Here is an 18239-nt window from a genome sequence, read left to right as displayed (position 1 = left end):
AGCCGAGGTGGAAGAGAAAGTTTGTCAGAACCCTGTCTGATGATACGACGAAGCCACTCATGGGTCATGTTTTGCGAAACAGGCCAAAACCAATACATTGACTGATCCCATGAGGATGTTTGCAGCTGAAGAAAATCCTCCTTTTCTTGCATGATATTGTTTTCTTGACATTTTCTTGTCCGTTAATTAAAAGCATTGAAAGCTCTGATTTAAAATAGAAAAGGGGAATTCTCTGTAGAGAAGATTTTGAGATTTTTTATTTTTGATTGGGAAGTATAATTCTCTAGTAGAAGAGATTCTGAACAGTCATAACTGTGAGACGGTGTAATGTAGGGAGTTAGGAAGTTTAAGTGAAATGAAATAGTTTAAAAAACGGGAAGTAAACTATCCTTTTATCTGCTACTTTTGGAAAGAAAACAGGGATAAAAGGAGAGGAAGAAGATATATGGTTGAAAATGTAGTATCATTGAATTGGGATAATTTTTAGGATAAGTATTGCTACATTATATTCTGATTGTAAATGATTTGATACGCTGACTGGTTTGGAGTGACAGGCTTGACAACAGAACAATCTCAGATCTACTTTGATGAAAGAGGAAACTTGTTAATTTGTGTTTAGGAATGTTGAGACTTTACCAACCAGAAGTGAATGAATAATCGAAGAGATAAAGAAGTTAATGAAGAAGTTGATTCTTAATTCAGTCTGTTGAGGTCTGTAAGTAAAAATAATTTTTAACTTAGATTTGAAAAGTAATGACGAGGCTTGATACATTGTCATTAGCGCTGATGGCAGTGAGATCATGTCCTATGAAGGATTTTATAGAAGTGATAATTGATAATACAATTAAAATGATTGATTTTCAGATTCTTTAGGGAACAGTTTGGTGTGTGTCATAAAGAAAAATATAAATACTTTAAATAACTATAAGGGGTTAGAATATTTTTGGGAACTTTTGATAATTGTTGATTTGATGATTACTTTAAAATAGTTAATTTCTAAACTTAAACTGGAAATCACTTATTATGAATTTGATTTGTGTAAAGTTTAATAAAAAAAATAAAAAAAAACGTTATGAGTCGAACAACTGGATAAATGAATTGAAGAAAGAATATTTAAAAGAAATAACCGCTTTATATTTGAATCATCAGTTTGATCAGATGATACTGAACTTATGCATTTGACTGACTTACAGACATGACATGACGTAGACCGAACACTGTGCATCTGCAGTGCAACAGATTTTGTGTCTATGTGTTTGTGTGTTTGTGTGTCTGTGTGTCTATGTGTCCATGTGTCTATTTGTCTGTGTGTCTATGTGAGTGCCAGGATGCAAGAACATGAGATCATGTGTGTGTGCACTGAGAGAAAGAAACAATGAACACTAACATATACCGGCATGTGATACGTGCATGTGCATGATTCAATTGATCATTGTTTTGATATTTGTCTAACGAAGTGAACAAGATTTATCCTAAAGGTTCTAGGAATGCTGCACCTCAAGTGAGGTGGAGAAGAGTCCTCATAAATCTCTTCTTTCCTCAATTCTGTGTGTGTGAGAGTGAGAGAGACCCTTCACCAAAAACGTTTATTTTGCAGGATCAGGTCGGAACCTGAAGGCTCCATTTCACATATCAATGATGTTTAGTAACGGTGTTTGTTTCTAATGATGACTTAAATTCTCCAGGAGCAGAAGCAACACACCTGTCAGTAGTTTGGTGGTCTAGAGACACCAGGACCTTGTTGAGTGTGTTGTGTCTCATGATATTGTGATAATGTGTAACTGTCTTGTCCTTTGTGATGAACATTGTGCGCTTGCGAAATAACCTTCAATTTTATAGAGAAATGATTTGCAGCACTGATAGGTTTAAGAGTGGGACCTCCATGACTAAGGTAAGACCAGGAATTCATAACAAGAAAAGATTTTTCGAAATTTGGGAAGGTGGTGATAGCTGCCGCGAGATGATGCCTGGTTGAGTTTGGAGACTGTGCTGGGTGGGACCATGACTAAGAGCTCACCGCCGATATGGCTTTGAGGGTCTGAGAAAGGAGACCTAGTCCAGATGAACGGCGAGTCTAGCGGAGAGGTCGAAGGTGCCACGCTAGAGACAGGACGAGCTGAAGGAGGGTGTAACGTGAGACCAGACCAGACACGTGAGGGTTCTACACGGGAGGCTGAACCGGCTACATCCAAGTCCGGACCGGATTGGAGTTCCAGGTGGACAGAAGATGCGTGCTGTCCCCAACAAGTGGTAGAACGTTACCACCAACTGCGGCCCCTACAATCTGCGGCCCCTACTTCCTGTGGTCCCTGCATCCTCACTCCTTGAAGTCTCACTGCTTTTCACCAGCAGTGATCCACCCCTGCACCTGATGAAGTCTCACTGCTTTTCACCAGCAGTGATCCACCTCTGCACCTGATGAAGTCTCGCTGCCAGCGATGACCTTTTCCACCACATCACTACCGCTTGATGGCAATTTTCCTGCTTTTGCCTATTTCCTTAAACCATTTTGAAATATGGTTTTCCACAACAACCAGCGGAAACACTCTACAAGGCCTACATGAGTGCATTGTCCTGAGTCTTGAGCCCACATGGACTGGGGCGCTCAGGGAATTTCCATTTCTTTCTATCAAAGAGGTGCTGAATGGAATCCTGCGCCTCCACCAAGCGATCATGTCCCTCATTGAGTTTGTTTTGCTCATGAAATCATCTCAATTCACTTGATGAACTAAAAAGTTTGGAAGCCCACAAACAACATTGGTAGCTCGCTTGAATACTCTTTGAATGATATCCCTTGTAATGCTGCCTTTCTGACACAAACTTGGGAATTAACTATTGAGGTTTTCTTGTTTTAAGATTCACACTGGAAGTGATAAAATCTTGGTTGGTTTTGAACAAATAGATAGATAATGTTATTGAGATTTCACTGTAGCAATTGGTATTGTTCAGTGAAAGGAGGGTGTATGATTCATATCAAATTCACAGGTTAAATAGTTTTTGAATGCTTCCAAAAAGTAAGAAACAGACACATAGGGTGTCCGTAAAAATTGAAAGATTGTATGAGATGATGTTTTTGGGAGTAATCTGTGAGCATGAATTTAGTTGGAAGCCACAGTATTTAAAAAATAATAATAATTTGGAAAAAAGAAATGAGAAAAATCTAATTGTATAATCTACAAAGTCTGGGATTTGTAAAACAATAATTGTTTTTGCATATTATAATTCTCACGTATAAGGCCATATATGAAATTGTGTTGAGGTTTGGGGAAATACATGTAGAAATACATAGACCCTATGATTAAAAACTCCAGAATGAGTTATTAGAATAATTCGCAATGTTTCCCATTAGAAAAACTACTAATACATAACTTAGAAAGTCTGGCATTTTAAAAATTAGTTGACATTTTACATTTAAAAACATTAGAAGCATTATTTTGAGTTAAGAATTGAGAACTAATCTTAAATAAAGTTGGTTTCATTTATGTAAGCGAAATAATGAAAGAGGCTTAGTGACATAGTTTTGTAGAAACTGGTCAGTTTAAAAATAAAATACATTTAAAAAAAATATAAATGAAAAGCTAATAACATTGAAATGTAAAATACCTAAGGATTACAAGGGGAAATGAATGAAATGTGAAATGATTTTGTTTTTATTTTTTTTTGTTTAGAAAATTGATATTTTGGGTTTATTTCATGGATTACATAGGATAGGAAAATAAGTTTGGGCTTCAGCCTGTTACTTTTTCGATTACAGAGTTTGTTTAAGGGTTTGTGGTGAGAAAATGGTGTGTAGAAGTTATGAAAATAACTGCAAACTGATTGATCATTTACCATGTACCAGATTTTGAGACAAAAGGTTTGTTTTGAACTTCAACATTTTAAAGGTTGACCTCTGGTTTCAGAGGTCAAAGGAGGGATTGAAGACATATTCTAAATTACTTTCCTATAGGTGTATCCATTGATGAGTTGAATGTATGTCCTTTGTGTAATCAACTGTTAAACATTGATAATGTCATCTCTCATTCAGATCTTAAACATCCTGTGTTGTGTTTTACGACAGCTCCCTTCCTCACAGCAGGGGTTATGAAGTTTCAGGGCTCAGGGGCTCTGGCCAACTGTGTCTTAACTTTTATGGCCCTTGGTGACATGGCTTAAAGGTGACTGTGAAGATAACATACTGTATGTATTGGGGGAGGAAGGATAAAGCCACGGTAACAAATGTTGTGATTGTTTAGACAAGGATGTTCCCGACTTTTGAAGTATCAAGACACGGAATTTAGGGCCCTCGAACCTGGTTGGAGATAACAGGTGTGAAGGAGGTCAGGAGATTCTTTGTTTAGATTAGTGATCAGATCAAACAACATCTGTTGTTCATTATGGAGTCAGATTTGGGGAACTTAACTTATGATGGGAGTGTCTTGAGTGTTTTGAGGGCTTTAAAAGACGAGACGATCTAAAGATTAAGGGCCACTCTCTGGGAGGACCTGGGTGAGCCAGGATGACTGACAGAGACTGGACCAAGCGCTGGAACTGTGGTATTTCTGAACAATTTGAATCATTTGCATTTCTTTGTTTAACTGTTGTATTTGAGGTCTTGTATGGCCTACTTTGGTAATCATACTTTGTTATTAATAAATTGACTGTTTTAATTCTAAAATGTCACTCTTCCTTGGATCAAACGAATGCGCAGAACTCATTAGACAGGAAAGAGATTTGAGTTCCTTTACAGTACAGTGGGATTAGTTCCCGCTTCCTCGTTTTATTAAAACCTTGAAGTGTTTATTGGTGTTCGGCGAAGTTTCATAAGCGAGTCTTGCCGGATCCGTGTCATCTGGAATCCCACGAGATCAATTTCCTCATGCTGCGATCAGCCATGACCCGACACATGTGATAAACCGAGACACTTTTCGCTGATGAAGACTTAGAAAGAGGCTTAATAATGTTTGAAATTAATCCCGGGTCGGAGGTTAAGCGAGATTTGTATGGTGGGATGACAGCGTTCGTGTTTTGTTGTCGGAAAAAAACGTGTTGAGGGGCGTTAGTGACACGCTTAAGAAATGTTACAAAACCTTTTTTTGGTGGAAAATTAATTGGAAATGAAACTATTTTTTATCATTTCATCTTTTGCCTGATACTTATCTTAGTCTTGTCTTATGTAAGTTACTTGTTGTGGGGAACTTTCATATCTTTTTATCCCCCTGACCAAAAATATTTGGTTTGTATCTAAGCGTCAGACAATTCAAACACACACACACACACACACACACACCCCCCCACACACACACACACACACACACACACACACACACACACACACACACACACACACACACACACACACACGCCACACACACACCACACACACACACACAGAAGGTTTTAATACAATCTTGTCAAAGGTAATAAATAAATAAAAACATCTCAGGAAGCTTCTTCTGTGTAGCTCTTGTTATTTCCCACAAGTCTTCAGATATTTCATTAAGCTTCTCAACTGAAGTGCTGGCTTCCTTGTCCTAAACTAAATAACATCCTCGCCTCCTTCTTAAACACTCCTGCTGCAAGGAGACGATTGCTATACAAGTCACATTTTGAATGCACTTTATAGTATATATTTCACACGGATAGCATTAAATACAAGAGCTAAACACAATCAGGCTTTTCCTTGATTTTCTGGAACTCCTGTTGTGTTATCAGTTTTATCTTGATCTTTAAAGTATATACTTTATTGAATATTGTTTTGATTGTTTAAGCGCTTTGTGACTCTGGTCTGGAAGAGCGCTATACAAATAAAAATGACTTACTTACTTACTTACAATTAATTGTTGCGCAATATCGACCAAAACATTGTTTCCATTTAATTAAACCACGTTTTTAACATGTTTTTAAAACAAGTGTCGATGAATCTACATGAAAACCAAATATTAAACACAAAAATGTGTTATATTAAGTGGATTAATAGATTCCATAAACTGTATACAAAATAATTACATGAATTAAAATAACAGATGACATTTTATGTTTCAGTTTTTTAACAAAAGTAACTTTTAAATGTGAAATTAAATTCCCATTTTTTTGTGAGTAAAAAGATAATACAATTACCTTTAAAATAGCAAACTCTGTTTTTTTTTAATGTCATTTAAGCATTGGAAGTATTAAAAAATGAACCTAAAATTCAACATCATGCTGATTAAAGTGAAAAAACGTTTCATGTTTAAATTCTGGTTTATGTTGGTTTCTCCATCTACAGGCGACGTGGAATGGCCTGACCGGACAAATCATCATCAACAAGACCGACGGCCTGAGGAAAGAGTTCGATCTGGACGTCATCAGCCTGAAGGAGGACGGCCTGGAGAAGGTGAACCATCTGTCTCACAAACAAAAACTCCTCAATCAAATATTCTGGAAATGACAGTTTCATAATATTTTGTCACCGTGATATGATGTAATCAAAGATTTATTGTCCCAGTTAAGTCTCCTGGAGAAGGTTTTTATCAGTTTCATTCTCAGTTATACATTAAAATGTTATTTGGCTCTGGGGTCATCAAAAGTTCGCAGCACAAATGTTTGATTTAGAAAAGTTTTTAAAACAATTCTACCATGAGTTTTTTTAGCATTTACTTAAACGGGTTACATTATATGGACTTGAACCTAAGGAAGGGTTTCTCCCACAATTTGGACGCTCCATCTCTATCAAACTGAGAACCACGATCTGGTTAGAAGAGCAAAGTCTCTTCTCATGAGGGTTTTCCTGGAGGTTCTGACCTCAGGGCGCAAACAGCAGCTCATCACCTGCAAAGATTTAGTGAAAGTGAAGACCTCTCTCCCAGAGGTGGGATTTTACCCCCCCGAAAAAAAATTGTGAACAGAACGGTGATGAAGGCCTGATGGATGGAACCATCACTGAAAAGTGATGAAGAGAAATAAAGACCTGACTATAAACCGATATCATCTTCCTTTTCCTGCATTTTATAGTTGAGAAAGTGCTGATTTTAAGGTCAAACGTGTAGTTTGGATACCAAGTGATATATCTAATCTTGATAAGAGGGGATTTTCTTATCCTCAAACGAAAGGAAGATGAGTCGAGGATAAATGAGAGAAACCACCGCCATCCACCAACAGATACAGATTCAAAAGCGACGACAGGAATCCATGAGTTTTCCTCGATTCAATTTCTGTTGTTGATTTTTACTTCAATCATTTTGGTCCCAAATTAAAGATCTTTTTTTTCTGTATTATTTTTGCAAGATGATCGCAGGCAACAATCGCCTGAATAAAGTGTGGAAAAAGGTCGGTATGATAAACGAGTGTGAGCTTCCATTCCTGAACCCAGAAGTGACCAATCTGTGATTGATCAACCCCTTATCCCAGCCCCCCCCCCCCCAACACACTTGTTTCTTTTCCCTCCAGTTTCTGTATGAAACGTATTTTAATTCTCCTCCGTCTGCTTCTCCTTTCATCCGTCTATGGGTTGCTCCTCGCCTTGATCATGTCAAAGAGGCAGACGCCACGGTGGCGCTTTGATACTTTTGTCCAATTATAATTTCCACTCCCGCAGATCGGTGTGTGGAACTCACAAACGGGCCTTAATTTAACCGAGAACAGCAGAGACTTATCCACCAACGTGACCGACTCCATGGCCAACCGGACCCTCATCGTCACCACCATTCTGGTAATCTTGAATTCTCTCCAGTCTCTGGTGAAATGTGCGACTGAATGTTTTTTTTTTTTGCGTCTCCAGGAGAATCCTTACGTGATGCACAAGAAGTCGGACAAACCGCTCTATGGCAACGACCGCTTCGAGGGCTACTGCCTGGACCTGCTGAAGGAGCTTTCCAACATCCTGGGCTTCTCCTACGAGGTGAAGCTGGTGACCGACGGGAAGTACGGAGCTCAGAATGACAAGGGGGAGTGGAACGGAATGGTGCGGGAACTCATCGACCATGTGAGTATATTATCAGTAGATATAACATTATGAAAGCTCTCGTTTTTTTCCCCTTTTAATGGTGATTCACGTGGTCTGTGACAACAATTAGAGTCTTGGAATACCTTGACTATGATTCATCCAGTATGTATCGAAAATACAGCCTCAAATTATCCTTCTGTCTTTTGTCTTATGCCAAGTGTAGTCATCGTCGTAATGCATTCATAAACCAGGAGCTGTGGTGTTTAATCACTGGAATTCTTCCCCAAAAATCAAAAAGATCGCTTTCTGTTTAAATATCTGTTTATTAAAAATCGAGACTGTCTTTCCTGAATATAGATTTATAGAACACTAGTGAAAGGATCTGCTGTTGGTCAGGGTATCTTTTTAAGATGAAGTGAAACAACCCGAGGGGCAAACAGTGACATCACAACAAGAGTTAACTCAATTAGAACTTCAAAATAAAAGCTCCTACATCCTTAAGCATTGACACGTTCTTACTCTGTGATCTTCCATTGTGTGACAATTAAAAACTGTTATATTTAGAATTAATAACACATTACATTCTGTGGTTAAATAATACAGTTTATAGCAAAGACCATGGGCCATATGAAATATGATAAAGGGCCACAAATGGCACCCCGGGCCACACTGGACATACCTGTGTTGAGGGCTAAAAGAAGGCAAAAACATTGGAAGACTTTTAAAAGGACACTTGCTTAATATCCGAGCTACAGAGCTTTGATGACGATTTTAAAAAACTTCCTTGGAATGAGACGAAGAAAATGAGCCTATTAACACTTTAAGCCATTTTTGCGGCGGTAATTAATATATAAATATCCTTGAATATAGATTTTGGGCCACGCCCACTCTGCTGTGATTGGTCAAACATCAGGGTTTGTCACCGCGTGTCATCAATCTTGGAAGTCTACAACTTCAAGGGACTCGTGGTATAAACAAAGCGGGGGGTGATTCTAGCTGGCTGGAGGGAGGAGTGAAGCCATTATTAGGTCATAATGGACTTCACTCTCGTAACCTCTCGTTCACCGAGATTTCAGATGGAGGAGAACTTTATAAAGTGATAACTTCAAAACATGGTCTTGATGACATGAGTGACTCAGGGCGTGTTTGGTTTTGACTTGAGTTGGGAACATGACTAAGATCTAAAAAAAAGTTCTTGGCATCCAAACATGCTTTAAATCTTTAAAGTTCTTGGACGGGAACAAGAACTAAAAAAAATAAAAAATGTTGGTCTCCACCAGGTGGCTGACCTGGCTGTCGCCCCGCTCACCATCACCTACGTGAGGGAGAAGGTGATCGACTTCTCCAAGCCCTTCATGACTCTGGGGATCAGCATCCTCTACCACAAACCCAACGGCACCAATCCAGGCGTGTTCTCGTTCCTCAACCCTCTGTCCCCGGACATCTGGATGTACGTCCTGCTGGCCTGCCTGGGTGTCAGCTGTGTGCTGTTCGTCATCGCGAGGTGAGATCTTACAGTTTACTTAGGAAGGAATGTTGAATAAATACATTTTAATAACAATTCAACTTCACTCTGATCTTTTCCTAAATCCTTGGACTAGATTTTCTTTCTGGATCGACTCATTTTACATTCATTTTTTGTATCAATCTTTACGATTCCAGATTCACCCCGTACGAGTGGTACAACCCGCATCCTTGCAACCCCGACTCCGACGTGGTGGAAAACAACTTCACTCTGATAAACAGTGTTTGGTTTGGAGTCGGAGCTCTGATGCAACAAGGTAACCCCCGAAACACACAGCCGCCACGTCAACGTTTCACAGTGTTGTTTATCGCGTTGTGCCTGAGTTATGAACTATGAACTGAACTAGTCTGATTTGAAACTGAACGTTGAGCTAGTTCACTGTATGACAATCCGATTGAATTGCAGGTTCCGAACTGATGCCCAAGGCTCTGTCCACGAGGATAGTCGGTGGAATATGGTGGTTCTTTACGCTGATCATCATTTCCTCGTACACCGCCAACCTGGCCGCTTTCCTCACCGTGGAGAGGATGGACTCGCCCATCGACTCGGCAGACGACTTGGCCAAACAAACGAAGATAGAGTACGGTGCTGTGAGGGACGGCTCCACCATGACCTTTTTTAAGGTGACCAAAACTCACATTTACTTTGTTGCAGTTGACCCCAAACTTTCTTTTTTGCTACTTTTTAAATCGAACTTTAAAACAATATATACACATATGTGCGCCGGTTACTGCATCAATAAATTACCTATTATCTTTGCAGGGGAAATACCTAAAAGAAACAGATTAAGCTTTTATTTTTCAGAAACACTGGAGAGTGAAAAAACTAGGGTGTCCAAACGTTTTTAGGGAGGGTTAGTTTGATGAAGGGAAAACAACCCGAGGTCCAAATGTCAACATTGACATCACACCAAGCGCTATCTCATTACGAACTTCAAAATAAAAGCTCCTACATCTTTGATCAGAGGGAGAAGCAATATTATTTACAGTGTTAAGTTTTAATTTTAGCAACAGTTTGCAGCTTCACTTTGTGATGTTTTCATGTGATTTTATCTGTTGTGACCTTTGAATTTTAGTATTAAAATATTTTACATTCTCTGGTTAAATAATACAGTTTACAGCGAAGACCATGGGCCGTGTGGAATATGATAAAATGCCACAAATGGCACTTTGTACATGTTTGGTTTAGCATAAAGACATCTTGCAAATAGGAAATGAATCAAGGTTTATTAAGCTATAAAGTTTATTTATCCATCCCAACTTTTTACCATGTTTAGCTGGCTACGCTTTACTGAAGCAAATGTATTTGTGTTGTGTGTTTTTTCTCTATTGTTTTGTAGCAAAATAAAAGTAAGAATTCTGACCCAATTAGCATTTCATGATGAAGAAAAAAGAAGCACCACTGCTTTAGTGGATCCACTTTAAGTCTCTTCTCATCTTATCTGTACTGAACAGTCGGCAGCTTGAATCTGATTTCTCATCTCACTGCCTAAAATTTGGGACCACAGGTGAGAGAAAAACTGTGTTTGAACTTGAGGGATTTGCCTTTTGGCTCAGCTCTACCACGACTGAAGTCTCACTAATTCTGCCTCGTGGCGATCAGGAGTCAATCTTAGACAACAGATAGATCCTTGGACCAGGAGGGACGATGGCTCTGGTCTCAGAGCAAGGACAAGAGATCTTGGGTGGAAGACAAGAAACGAAAAAGATAAGAAGCTCGAGCTTGTGTGAAGTGACTCAAATGCGAGGAGCAGATTAGGAGCGTAACGATTACAAGATAGAAACGCTCGGATAGATCTGACGAGTGAATCAATTTAAAGTCCAGTTATTAGACGAAAAATGAAAAGATAGGAGATGAAACAGACTCAAGGTTTTCTTTTGGATAAAAACATTCAATTGTTCCGAACAAACTTAAAAACCTACAAAATCAAATGTTCATATTAATCAAATTAACAAATACGATTTTAGTAACTGAAAAGTGTGTCAATGGATTGAAGGCACAACAACCAGGGATGCTCCATGTTTCACATTGATTACGATAGTAAACACGGCTCCACTGACCATGTATTCCTCGCCTGATCCAATAAAACCTCTGTAGCCGTTCCTATCAAATCCTCATCTCTTCCCGACAGAAATCCAAGATCTCGACCTACGAGAAAATGTGGGCCTTCATGAGCAGCAGGAAAAACACGGCGCTGGTGAAAAACAACGGCGAGGGGATCCAGAGGGTCCTGACCACGGACTACGCTCTCCTCATGGAGTCCACCAGCATCGAGTACGTCAGCCAGCGCAACTGTAACCTCACGCAGATCGGAGGCTTGATCGACTCGAAGGGCTACGGGGTCGGGACGCCAATCGGTAAGAAACACACGGGAATAATGAGATATATACAAGATTCTTTTTTGGAGATATTTGCTGTGGTCAGAAGCAAGAAAGTACTACCGTACACCAAGGTTAATTTAAGCATTACACTTTATTTAAAAAGACACAGAACCTCTTTGTTTGTACAAAACTCTCTTTTCATTGAAATATTCACATTAGAAAATGTGTTTAAGCCCCGCCCACTTATAAACGCTTTGTTTTTTTCTGGAGATTAAATTGTGTTTACCACAACCCCGCCCACTCTGCTGTGATTGGTCAAGTTTTAAGGTTTGTCACCGCCTGTCACCGATCCTGTGAGTCTCCACCTCCAAGGGACTCGTTGTATAAACAAAGCGGGCATGATTACAGCTGGCTGGAGGAGCCTGGGTGAAGACATTATTATGTCATTACTGGACGTTGATCTCGTAACCTCTCGTTCGCCCAGATTTTAGACGGGGGAGAACTTTGTAAAGTATTAAGTTCAAAACATGGTCGAGGAATTTACTGCAGCTTGGCGAGGAAGACTCTTCGGGACATAGAATAGAATAGAAAATAGAATAGAAAATGTTTATTCATCCCCAGAGGGGAAACACACTTTTACAACAGCACAATTGAAAATAAAGTGCAAAGAAAAAAAAGAAATAATAAAAGAGATATTAAAATAAAATAAAACGATCTTAAAAATATATATATAAATTATTTACAATATTAGAAAATTAACACTATTAACAAAATAAAATAGAATAAAATAAAATAAAAACAAAAAATAAAAACACACGAGAAGAAAAACACACTACGGATTAACATAGATTGCTTGATACAGATCTTGGCATACACAAAATGATTCATTCATTCATTCATTCATTGTCTACCGCTTTATCCCAGGGTTGGGGTCGCGGGGAGACTGGAGCCTTTCCCAGTATTATAAGGCGAGAGGCAGGGGACACCCTGGACAGGACACCAGTCTGTCGCAGAAAACACAAAATTATTTATAACAAATTTCCCGAACAGTTTTTGATGCTTGTTTTAGATTTTTTTTCAATGTTACATGAGAGATGTTTTGTCCGACGCAGGTACAAGAAAGTTCCAGCAGGAGTCTGGTTCTGCTCGAGGTTTCTGCCTTCTAAAAGGACGTTTTTTTTTTCTTGCCACTGTCCGGCTGTAGTTCATCATTATAGTCTTACTTAAACTATAAAGCTTCATGAGATCACTTTAAAGATATGACACTTTAAGTACAATTGAATTGAGGTAGTGCGACGCACACAATGCGACCAATCAGAAGAACCTGTTGTGATTCCTAATAGCATCTGTGGTCGATCCCGGTGCCAAATAATCCGGTTCCGTTTTTGCCTGTAGGTTCACCGTACAGAGATAAAGTGACCATCGCCATCCTGCAGCTCCAGGAGGAAGGAAAGCTGCACATGATGAAGGAGAAGTGGTGGCGAGGAAACGGCTGCCCGGAGGAGGACAGCAAAGAAGCCAGCGCCCTCGGCGTGGAGAACATCGGAGGAATATTTATCGTGCTCGCGGCCGGACTCGTTCTGTCGGTCTTCGTGGCCATCGGGGAGTTTATTTACAAATCCAGAAAGAACCTGGACATCGAGGAGGTGAGTGTGGGCCAGTGCGAGTGGCACAACAAGTACTGACGTGGACCTTTTTTTTGGGGGGGGAAAAAAACCGCAAGGAGTCGCCGGATGAGCGTCTGAATGTGTTGAACTGCATTGTTACAATCAACAGTTGTAGTCTTTAACTGTAGTTTTGACGTAGAGATTTGTTTTTTTTCAAGATGGCAACAGACGACGAGACGTGATCATCTTTGCCTTTTTTTTTCTTTTTTTTTTTGGGCTGCAGAACTTTTCTCACGATCATCTCTAGCGTGTTTCAAGAAAGTTTCTATTTCAGTTTCCAGTTTCTGAATGAATGACGCCCTGATTTATTTAAGAAGTTGCTTTAGCGTTTACTCTTATTTCGTTTTTTCTTGTCTCAAATCTCATGTTTGTTGAAACGGAAAGATTGTGTGAGATATTACATCCTTCATCCCCCCTTTTTTTTCGGCTTCAAACTTTTCTCGATATATTCTATGAATCTGGCTGTCTTATTTATGTTGTATAATCCTTGCTGTTTATGTCAGCAATCTCCAAAATGTTCATGGATGGTTGTTATAGGACGATACGACTCTATCGTTACCCAAATGTGTTGCTTCCATCTTCCGGAGTGTTAAAAATGAAACACCCGTGGAGCTTTTTATTCACTAAACTGATTAAAATATTGACAGAGTTTGCTATGAAACATGTTTTTATTCAAACTAACACACGTTTTTCTTATTGAGGGTGAGATTCAAACGTGCCAGCGGGCGCGAGCTAGCGTTAAAATCTCCTCCAGGTACCGGGGCGACTCATCTTTCCTATCCTTTTTCTTCCAGATAAAACCAGTGTGAATATCTCGGCTCGTGATTTTAATCTTGGACCGAAACAAACATCTGTTTATTAATCTGACGGTTCAAGTCCGGGCCGAGGCTGTAACACTCCAACTAGCGTCTCGCAGAGATTACAGTATTATGCTCCTCATTTCTATAATCCTGTCAATGGGATCCAGACCCTCACGCTGCTCCTGCACCTCCATCAGTTAGTGACTCAACAGCTGCTTGTGTTGTGACGACATGTGGCGATGATTAGAGAAGGTACGTCGTCGAGCTGTGAGAACGTTCATTCCACAGACGAGGACAGTAAAGTTTGATTATGGTACTTTTAGTCTCCAATTCTGAAAACTGAGACATTTTGCAAGTCAAACTAAAAATGCATTGAACTCTACCCTTAGTATACTTCAGTACATTTTACCAAATATACTTATGTATAATTATAGTAAGTATACTAAGGTAAATGTACTTGTAGTGTACTAAAGTATACTTATTTGATACTTCTTTGGACTAAATTGGAACATTTTAAGTTTACACATACTTTCAAGTGTACTCATCTATATACTACCAGTGCACTAGGTATACACTCCGAATCTATAGTTAAGTTCATAGAAGTATACTTAAAGTACACAAAAAGTAAACTATTCTATATTCTACCCGTGTATTAGGAATACACTATGAGTCCATTATTTAGTTTACAGAAGTATACTTTCAAGTATACTCATCTCTATACTACCATTGTATTAGGTATAAACTACGAGTCCATAATTTAGTTCACATAAATATACCTAAAAATACTCAAAGTAAACTACTCTCTATACTACCAGTGTACTAGATATACCCTACAAGTCTATAGTTTGGTTTACAGAAGTATACTTTCAAGTATACTAATCTCTATACTACCATTGTCCTAGGTATACACTACAAGTCCATAATTAAGTTCACATAAGTATACTTAGAAATACTCAAAGTAAACTACTCTGTATACTACCATTGTACTAGGTATACACTACAAGTCTATAGTTTGGTTTACAGAAGTATACTTTCAAGTATACTTATCTCTATACTACCATTTTACTAGGTATACACTACGAGTCCATAATTTAGTTCACATAAGTTTACTTAAAATGACTCAAAGTAAACTACCCTCTATACTACCATTGTACTAGGTATACCCTACAAGTCTCTAGTTTGGTTTACAGAAGTATACTTTCAAGTATACTCATCTCTATACTACCATTGTACTATCTATACACTATAAGTCTATAGTTTGGTTTACAGAAGTATACTCATCTCTATACTACCATTGTGCCAGGTATACACTCTATGGCTATAGTTTAGTTTACAGAAGTATACTTAAAGTAAACTATTCTCTCACCAGACTACGAGGTTAATACTTCGATGCTATCATGCAGGACATGAACCTGCAACCGTAAATTACCCTGGCATTCGCTCTGACCACTGTGACAACATAAATCACCTGATAATGGCTTTTGGACCTACATACTATATTTATGAACTCCAGCATTTCATGATAATACACATTTAGATTTACGAGGAAAATTCTCAAAGCAAATGTTTTCAAACAATTGCACGAAAAGTCGTTTTTTTGTCGCTCATCACATACTCTTTTGCACAGTTAATTTCTGGATCGACACAATGATACAGTAGCACAAAGAAAAAAGTAGTATACTGTACAGGAAGTATAGGTATACTTAAAGTACATTTAAAGGTACAGGTATAAGTATAGATCAGTTTAAGTATAGTATGGAATAAGTATAACCATAGTACACTTGAATATACGTTTTTTCGTTAAGGGTAATTAAACCTCTTACAACATGAGATTTTTTTTTTTATACAAATATGTTTACTGATACGAAATTAAAGAGGTTAAATAGTAGTAAAAAGTTTAATTATTAATATATCTTTGTACAGAAAATAAGATGAAATTCTTAACAGTCGTCTTATTATGATTATTACCTAAAGCATATTACAACTCTTACTGTGATGCCGTAAAAATACTTCATAGTACATGAATATACATGATTCTGAATATTTGTTTTCCACTTTAAATTATGTAGCTGAGGTAGTATACATTTTTTTTTATTTTTTAAACTGACACAGTTGTATGTTGCCACGACGAGATGCAGAAGATATTTTTCCCGAAATGATAATCATTTAGAAGGAGGAAGGGTCTCAGGTCGACTAAGTTATTTAATGTGTCCAGAGGGAGCTTAAAACACACGTACTTCTCTCAAGCATACGAATACTGATAAGATGAATGTTGGCTGTTTTGAATGTCAACCTAAAATAATAACGCTGGTAAAATATTCCTTGAGTTATGAGCTGTTAATCGCTGAGAAGCTAAAATTAGCCTGAAAAAAGGAGACTTTCTGCTTTTGCCTTCTTTTGCCTTCTATAGATCCAAGGCCATCCATAAATGTGAACTTTCTGTTTTAAAATGTGGCCCCTTGGGTTCAGCGACACATCTGGCGAAGTTACTTGTTGAATTATACACTGTGGTTGAGCCAGTCCTCCTGAACGCTGTGCCCAGAAAAGTCACAATTTCTCTTTTGAACCAAGATGAGCAGCCATTCCACAATCCAAATGTATCTTATATGCAACATTTTTAACTCTGGATGAAGCATCAGATTGTTTAGACACATGCTACAGCTACAGCTTACTTGTCGACTTCTTCAGTGTCATTTGATTTTCTTCCAGGAAAAATGGAAAACGTCATCCATGATGCAAGAGGACTTAAGGAAAAGCTGAAAAGTTAAACATTTTTCTTCCTTGTTTCTCAAGTATAATCCCTTAAGAAGGTTTTTGACAACAATGTGGGTCAATATATTTTCAAAAACGTTACTGTACAGTTGTTTAAAAAGACGTCCGTCACATCCTAACCCAGATTTTCCCGCAGTGACATCGGTCACACAAGACGCAAGCAAGACAGAAGTTGAAGTGTGCTTTGCATTTAATCTGGCGTTGTAATGAACGTTGAAGGTTTTGGTATTCTGATGAATTCCAGGATTGGGTTTAAACAGCTTTCATTTTGTTTGCTGGCCTTTAATCTACTAACCCTGCGTTCTTAATCAGAACTCGGAGCAGGTTTTTAATCTGGCATGAATGAGGCCGCGGATTACGGCCCTCTGACCTTGCCATGCCACACAGCTGCTTCCTCCTCAAATCAACTCTTTATTTCAGTGCGTCTTGCAGACGAGGATCGTCTGACTTTTTGTTTGCCACAAAATAACCCACGTGGTGGACGAGAGGAACAAGAGGACACAGGTCGGCTAATTTCCTCTAAATGTTCGAAAACCTTTCGATATGAACGCTGAGCGAGTTTGACTTGAGCGTCTGCAGATGTGCGAGTGAGATGCTGTAATATCAGCGTCTTCTAATCCCTTTAGCTTCCCGACGCAGCCACACCAGCTCGGAGCAGCTCTGTTCGTCAGCGGCTGCTGCTGCTGCTGCTGTTAAAGTAGAATACATGTCCGAAGTAAAAAGTCAAAGGTCAAGGTATTCTGGTAAACAAAGTGATTAGAAGTTTGAATGGATCGCTTTAGAAAACACTATCTCCCAATTTTGAATACGACAAACACAAAAAATAAATAGTGTGGTGACGCTATCAAAATAAAAATACATGGAAAAACTGAACGGGAATGGCTAGAGGAAAAAAGAGAAATAAGACAAGAAAAAGAAAAGGAATTCAGTCATATTTGCAAATTGCAATTTAAATTGCAATTTAAATTTAAATTTTGAACTATGCTGTAGTTTATCGAATACATATTTGTCTAAAAGAGAAGGGGAAATCAATTTTTAATTTAGCCAAACTTAACTTTTATATTTTATATACACATTTTTCATTTTCTTTTTTATGAAGAAAATAAGAAATAGACAAAACATTTAAGGGAAACTATAGGAATAATATAGTATATATGTTATTGGGGAACAATTTTAATTAAATAATACTAACTCAATTATGTATTAAGGTTACACAATGAATACATCACATGCTTCAACATAAATGATAAA

At 38.4% G+C, this 18239-nt stretch overlaps 1 protein-coding gene across 2 annotated transcripts in view; it reads left to right on the top strand.

The window, feature by feature from the left end:
* The window catches only part of LOC148075604 (glutamate receptor ionotropic, kainate 1), a 40884-nt gene extending 26912 nt beyond the window's left edge, over positions 1-13972 (top strand). The window contains exons 8-16 of one of the 2 annotated variants that reach the window (XM_087795123.1): positions 6248-6355; positions 7246-7287; positions 7556-7669; positions 7739-7942; positions 9184-9407; positions 9566-9684; positions 9834-10051; positions 11560-11785; positions 13145-13970. In XM_087795123.1, coding sequence (XP_087651249.1) covers positions 6248-6355; positions 7246-7287; positions 7556-7669; positions 7739-7942; positions 9184-9407; positions 9566-9684; positions 9834-10051; positions 11560-11785; positions 13145-13434 — 1545 coding nt within the window. In that variant the 3' untranslated portion in view covers positions 13435-13970. Of the gene's footprint in view, positions 1-6247; positions 6356-7245; positions 7288-7555; positions 7670-7738; positions 7943-9183; positions 9408-9565; positions 9685-9833; positions 10052-11559; positions 11786-13144 lie in introns of both variants that reach the window. The other variant, XM_087795124.1, reaches the window with a different exon arrangement.
* Positions 13973-18239: the final 4267 nt, after the last annotated feature.

This window comes from Callionymus lyra, chromosome 7 (assembly GCF_982586985.1).
Source record: "Callionymus lyra chromosome 7, fCalLyr1.hap1.1, whole genome shotgun sequence".
Lineage (NCBI taxonomy): Eukaryota > Metazoa > Chordata > Actinopteri > Syngnathiformes > Callionymidae > Callionymus > Callionymus lyra.
This window is presented reverse-complemented; position numbering and strand designations above follow the sequence as displayed.